Source organism: Eretmochelys imbricata, chromosome 27 (assembly GCF_965152235.1).
Source record: "Eretmochelys imbricata isolate rEreImb1 chromosome 27, rEreImb1.hap1, whole genome shotgun sequence".
Taxonomy (NCBI): Eukaryota; Metazoa; Chordata; order Testudines; family Cheloniidae; genus Eretmochelys; species Eretmochelys imbricata.
In genome coordinates, this window is record NC_135598.1 from 10,456,834 (window position 1) to 10,464,007 (window position 7,174).

The 7,174-nt window shown below is 40.2% G+C and overlaps 1 protein-coding gene across 1 annotated transcript; it reads left to right on the forward strand.

The window, feature by feature from the left end:
* The first annotated feature begins 2,100 nt into the window (after window positions 1-2,100).
* Window positions 2,101-3,725, forward strand: HOXB5 (homeobox B5). The gene is made up of 2 exons (XM_077806349.1): window positions 2,101-2,700; window positions 3,478-3,725. The coding sequence occupies exons 1-2, from the start codon at window positions 2,151-2,153 to the stop codon at window positions 3,723-3,725; spliced, it is 798 nt and encodes a 265-aa protein (XP_077662475.1). The 5' UTR covers window positions 2,101-2,150.
* Window positions 3,726-7,174: the final 3,449 nt, after the last annotated feature.

The following is a 7,174-nucleotide window of genomic DNA, read 5'->3' on the forward strand; positions in this document are numbered from 1 at the left end:
ATCGTTATTATTATTCCTGTCTATGAAAATATGCCATTCATGTGGAGCTGAGGGGTTGTTAGCAAAGCAAGCGCTGCTGCTGTCTGCGAGTGACACTCTCTTCTAATCAGCAAGGACAAGCACCCATGCAGGATACGGAAGTTACAGTTGAGAGATAAATCTGCTTTTCCCCCTTTTTGCCTAATCTTAAATGCAGGACCTTTCACCAACGATATCTCCGAGCTGACATTCTGCTTTAAGATGGCTCTTGTTTATTGTTACAGTCAAAAGAGTTATGAGGAAAAGCTCTCCATATACATAATAAATCAAAGAAAGAGGCAAAAATATGCTCTCGTCTATCTACCAAAGATACATAACGTTTGTCTAGCATCTTTCAAACATCTGGTCCCTTATTTCACTTTCCAAAATCAGGGAGATGTGCATTGTAGACATGCACATGTGGTAGGTTTCAGACTTGTTTTGTTTTTAAATTATTTTTAGTTGAAACTTTTTTCACTCCACGACGATGGGAATTATTTAAGCACGAAAAAAACAAACAAACCCCGGTAAGCTAAGTACAGTTAGATTGTTTCATGTATATGTACACACACCCACACACACCTTTCAGATGGCTCTCTTTACAGTGTCATTGGACTCGGAGGCTGTGAAGCTGGGCGTTATGTCTCTTCTGCGCTAAAGAACTAAGAGGTGTCTTGTAGTTGCAATGAAGTAAACTTTTCTTTGATTTTTTTTAATTAAAAAAAGGAACCAAAGGAAGTCCTTTTCTTCTTGGGATCAGCAGATTTACAACAAAAACTTGCTCAGCTCAATGCTAATAAAATGTCTGAAGCTTCACGAGAGAAAACATGCCTTTAAAAAGAACTACTCCCTTCCCCCCACCCACCCAAAAATACCTATGTATGGATGCATTCCCTCATGTCACAAGCTGTTTTAATGCCAGTCACTTTTAAAATCAATTCATGCAGAAGCTCCAAAGCTGTAGGACATTTACTATTATTGCCACTCTTTTCATTGCCTGTAATTATTATAATTATATGTCACTTTCAATATGGCGCATAATTTCCAAGGAGTTGCAGACAAGCACTTGAAATTCCTAAACTGCCTGGGGAAAAAATAGCAGCCTTGCACAAAGCAAAACCCTGGTCAAATTTCAGGTTTTCAGGGCTACCTAATATTTCTTGCAGGTTTGCCTATGGGGGAGGAAGGGGGGTAGAACAATGTTCTATTTAAAGGGAGTGTGTGTGCGGGGGGCTATTCATGATCAAGAATATCTTAAAAGCAACATTGTCAACCAGTTTCAACGGCTGATCTCCCTTCCCGTCTCTTTTTTCCACACATACATCCCCCCCCTCCAGAATTACAAGGTGTTACTGTGTATTTGATAATATGATGAGAAGGTGAAGAAAGCCAAACTTTCATTGTGCCAATGAAAATAAATAAATTAAATAAATAAAGCACACATGGTTTTCTTTCAGCAGGCTCCGGTTTTTCTCCACACCCCCCCCTCCCCAAGATATGCAAACACAGAACCTCCAGTTCCAAAGGTGACTTATCGTCCCCCTTCACCCCCCCCACCCCACCAATGCCATTATTATAACAGAGTAGCGATCATTTAATGAAGATAACAACCCCCATGCAAAGAGCACACCACGAAAACAGATTCCCGGGATGAAAATGGGGTACTTGCGCATTTTTTTAAAAAAAGTATTAATATACGAAGAGTGCAAATTGCCAAAAAATGACTTTTTTTTTTTAATGAAGGGTGGGTAGCCACCCTCCATGCCTGCTAAGTCACCGTGTCCCCAGTAGGTGGCGCAGTCCGCCAACATGGAGCCATCTCTCTCTCTCACGGATTTTTTTTTTTTTCTTTTTTTTTGAAGCCTTGCATTGACTTGGGCCTAACGATTCTCAGATCGTCATTATTTGTAACCATAGAGCATGAATTACCTCTTGAGGTCATCAGTGAGAATTTACGACTGGTCAACAAAAGCACGTGATTACCAAACGCACCCCCACCCCCCATATTTGGCCGCATACATAGCAAAAACGAAGTACAGTGCATTGCTATAATTCATTAATACATCATAAATCGTCAAGCACAGGGTTATAACGACCACGAGCCACAAATCAAGCCCTCCAAAATAACCCAAATGAGCTCTTACTTTGTAAACTCGTTCTCAGGGCGCTATCCAAATGGCCCCGACTATCAGTTGCTAAATTATGGGACCAGCAGTTCTATGAACGGTTCGTACAGAGATTCAAGCACCATGCATTCCAGCTCTTATGGCTACAACTACAATGGGATGGACCTTAGCATCAACCGCTCAGCCTCCTCTAGCCACTTTGGGGCTGGGGGAGAAAGCTCCCGCAGCTTCCCTTCGCCCGCTCAGGAGAGCAGGTTTAGGCAAGCGTCTAGCTGTTCCTTGTCCTCTCCCGAGTCCCTGCCCTGCTCCAACGGCGACAACCATGGAGGCAAACCCGCCCCGTCCCCCTCCGACCAGGCTACTTCTGCCAGCACCAACACAAATTTCACAGAAATAGACGAGACCAGCGCGTCTTCGGGAACCGAAGAGGGCACCCAAATAAACAGCAACATTATTCCCAGGGCACAGGCTGAGCCCGTCGCTACATCCACAGCAGCCACAGAAGGGCAGACACCACAGATATTCCCGTGGATGAGGAAGCTTCACATTAGCCATGGTACAGCTGCTTTTTTTATTTTCTCCCTCCCCCCCTTTTCTTTCCCCTCCCTTCTTCTTTTTTTCTTCCTTCCTTTCTTCCCCTGGCTTTATTTGAAGGCGCCTGCTAAGTAATCCAGCTATTTATCGCGTTGTATTTATTTATCTGATCGTTGATTTAAAACAGAAAACTGCCTTTGATGCTTGTTGGGGGGGGGGGGTGATTTGTAACCCCTGCCGCTAAATGTGAGGTTATTTAATATATATATAGAGAGAGAAAAAAAGGTAATTTAAAACTGCGGGGGTATTTGCGGATGGGGGAGGGAAAGTGGGGGGGAGGGTGAGGAAAAGGAAAGGAAAGAACTGATCATTAAAACAGGCTCTCTATGCACAGATGGGGCTCCCAACCCTTTATTTTTACGTTTGGTGTGTGTATTCTTGACAATCTGCTCATTACAAAATAAAAACCAGGAGTAGATCCATTGCACCGGGAACAGGGTTTTTTTTGTTTGTTTGTTTGTTTTGTCTTGTCTTTTTAAGGACAATATTTAACAGATCCAAGCACACAAACGTAGGAGGAATTATTAGGGTTTTAGTCTGCGAGGTTAAATTGTGAATACTGAATTGTATATGCCGGAACTGGGCGATGGAGGGAGGGGGATCTTACACGTGGGGGAGGGGGTGTTATTTTGAAATTACCAAGTGAACGTTCGTGATTGTCCGGGGAAGGTTAATAATTTGCCTTTTTTTTTTTTTAATAAAAATCAAACCGAACACCAATGTTGTCCGTATTATCCAGACATGACTGGACCAGACGGTAAAAGGGCAAGAACCGCCTATACTCGCTACCAGACCCTAGAATTGGAAAAGGAATTTCACTTCAATAGATATCTCACCCGCAGGAGGAGAATAGAAATCGCCCATGCTCTGTGCCTCTCCGAAAGGCAAATTAAAATCTGGTTCCAAAACAGAAGAATGAAGTGGAAGAAAGATAATAAACTGAAAAGCATGAGTGTAGCCTCCGCGGGCAGCGCCTTCCAGCCATAAATTATAGAAAAGGAATATCAAGGAAAGAAAGAAGAAGGCGAAGAAAGGGGGGTGGGGAGGGAGAAACAGCTGCAGATTTTAGTTTCAGAGTACTGTACAGGAAGGCACCTTTTTTCGGCATGTTGTTGATATTTTAAACAACTCCTATGGTACTGTTATCCCAGGACTGCGTTCCTGCTGTGTTTTAATTTTATTTTTTAATTATTATTATTAATAATTTTTTTTTAAAAAAAATTCCAGATGCTCCTCCACGCTCTTGATGTTCTTATAAATGTTTGTGACAGTGCTCTCTTGATGCTTTCTGGAAAGCTAGCATGTTTCATGTGAGCCCTTTAAATGTTATAACTTATTTATAAATTGATAACAGATACGGTGGTTTGTTTGGGGTTTGGGTTTTGTTTTTTTGTATCTGAGTTTACAGCTATTGGGTGGGAGGGGGGAATTTATTCTCTGCCTAAGCTAAAGTCGGGATTCCTGCGCTAAAATAGCAGGGGGGGGGGGGAATCAAAAAACTGTAAAGAAAAAAATAAAAAGCAAAAAAGCTCTTGTATCTTTTTGTCTTAAAAATTGTCGAATCTGTGGTTTAGTTCAAATGTAAGGCCATGCTTTCTAGTCCCAGGCTAATTCTGAGACGTGTTCTTAGACGTGGGTAAGCTTCACTATTAAAAAAAAATGTATAAAATTGGACCAACCATAAAGTGTTCCAATGTCTGTAAATACTAGGAATATTTCTGATGTGATTAATAGACAGTTGGTAGTGGGCAGAGTGAATGCAGTGTTATGTGTAAAATGGCATCTGTCATGTCTAGCTGCCTGTTAGTATTTTGCCAATAAGCTTTTTGTATTTGTTTTGTAGCTTTAATTCAAGTCAAATAAACATTTCTCCTATTCACAAAGGCTCCCATTCGTATTTTCTACACAACGCTTGAGTCTTAACGCTGAGAGTTCGCAGTGCATTCTAAACACGACTGGCATTGCTGTGTTAGGAGCATTTGACAAACACTACGCACTCTTCGCTCTCCTGCATAGCACTTTGGAAACTCTCAGAAGCCAAAAAATGCAAAGTTCACATAATAGAATCTCATTGCTGAGGAGGAAAGCAAATGCTTTCTATAGAGGAAATGCAACCTGTCAAGTTTCCAAACTTTGTTTCGTCAAAAAATAAAAATAAAAAAATACCAAATATCAAATAACGCAGGCTGTTTTAAAGTAGCTTAAGTTACAATAACAAGATATAAATGTTTTGCAAAATATATTTATGTGCATTTGAGGAACGGGCCTATATTACTTTTTGAAAAATAAAGAGATCTATCTATCTATCTATCTATCTATCTATCTATCTATCTATCTATCTATCTATTCATGCGCTCGCTAATCTATAAACACCCCTCCACCCCTCACCCTCAATCTCATGAGCATACTGTTTTTATATCCTACTTTCTGGCTCAACATGTAAATAACAGTTCTGTAACTACTGATAGTCACTACAAAGCCTCCTTTTCGCTGCAAATAATTTAACATAATCAAAGGTGGTAAATGTTTCTGTTTTGCTATCCAGGGTTTCTTACAAGGCACAAGATACTTCAGTTAAAGTCTCTCTGTTGGCAAAATGCGACTGACATATTTATAATATAGTTCAGATTTTTGCTCGTATTAAGTAAAGTTGGATCTTATAAACTTACCAAACTTAATCTCCCACTGTTTAGGTACTTCTTAAGTGATTTTGAGAAGAATGTGAGGTGGACTGTCAGATCCAAAACCATTTGCTCGCCTTCCCTTGATATATAGCTCTCTCTCTATATATTTTTACCAATAGCAAACTATACCAAAAGTAGGTATGACATTTAGATGTCAAATGGATAGGGTTTTATCTAGAAGTTAGATCGTAAAAATCGCCCAGACCTCAGACAGATACCCCTCACTGGCTCTCAAAAGTCACGTGAGGTCCATAAAGTTAGTTTTATGGTTTTGGGGAGTTGACAATGTACAATATATTTCACATTCTCTAGAATGTTAAGTGACACTTTAACTGCTTGGTTTGGCTTGTAAGGGGCAGAAATGGGTGAGCACTTTTCCAGATGAGATAAACCCTTGCAATTGCTGGTATCATAACTTTCCTGGTCCAGTGTTCAGTCCAGAGGACCAATAGTTTGGGCTCCTGAAAGTAAGTCCTTCTGAAATATTATCTGATTAAACTATTTTAAGGGTTATATTGCTAAAGATTGAGCGGGATGAAGGAGGAGGATCTCTCTCTCTCTCTCTCTCTCTCTCTCTCTCTTTCTCTCTCTCTCTCCAAAGCTTTATTTCTCACTCTGAAAAGTCCAAATTCTTACACTCCCTAGATTTGACGTTTCATTAGGTCTCAGGAAAGCTCTGAGGCCCATATGCAAGCAACGTAAACTTTGTGGAACGAGGGGAAATAGAATTCCTTAAAGATTAATTACGATTGCATTGCAAAAGCCATCCAATCTTTGCCTAGGGGCATATGTACTTCAGACAAACTTTGTTTTATTCTTAGCCACGTCAATAGAGAGTCAGTTATTGGAGGTTGCGTTGGTGAGTTTTATACTGATCACAGTCACTAGCAAATATGGGCCAAGCTTTGGCATTTCAAGGCTCCTGTTGTACGTTTACATTCTTGGTTTCATTCACACCCTTTAAGAATTTTAGTTCTTTTTTCACCCTGAGTTGCAAGGAACATTTTTAGCCTTTTTCTTGGCCTGGGTATAGACCAAAATATTCGTTCTAGGCGTTTTTTCTTTCTGTAGACAGTATCCTAATAGTTCCCTGGTTTGTTTGTACAATATGTGGACACTGGATTACTGTCCTTATGTCTTTCTTCAGTATGCCTTTAAGTGACTACAAAAATAATACAAATCAAAAAATCAAGCATGCTGCTGTTTGCATAAAGGGGGTGGATTCGATTAACTTAAACCCTATATGTGTCAAGTATATGTATTCCTAAGGTATTGTTTCTGCTTTTATAAAGAAGGGACAGTTCTAAAAAAAACCACCCTCATTAAAACAGCTTTTTCTTTGAGAAAATAAGCAAGTTATCAGAGAAGGGTGAAAAAGAGATGCACTGAGTATTTACCAGGGCTGGGACATCAGCTAGCGGTGGCAAAGTCCTGGTGAGGTGTCTATTTTCCTTTACGTTTGTAAGGCTAGAGCCCAAAACGCCTGTCACAAAGTCGCGTTCAGGAATCTTAACATGAAACACTCTGTTCAATTGCATCGAGCCTCGCTAAATTTAGACTGAAAAGATTTTTAACTAACGGGTTTTCCCACCCCAATCAGAATGATTTTTTTTTTTTTTACCAGCACAAACAAATCCTCTGAGAGCTGAGGGCTGCTTTTTTAATTATTTTTTTGAACTCTAGGGATTTACATTTACACTGGGGGGAAAGATTCTATATTTGCCCGCTCACATCTGTAATTCTGTTCCTGTA

Bases quoted from the DNA above. Each gene is read 5' to 3' on its own strand.
- HOXB5 (XM_077806349.1), top strand. From the start codon at position 2,151: ATGAGCTCTTACTTTGTAAACTCGTTCTCAGGGCGCTATCCAAATGGC. The intron at 2,701-3,477 runs GTACAGCTGCTT...CGTATTATCCAG, and splicing joins GAAGCTTCACATTAGCCATG to ACATGACTGGACCAGACGGT.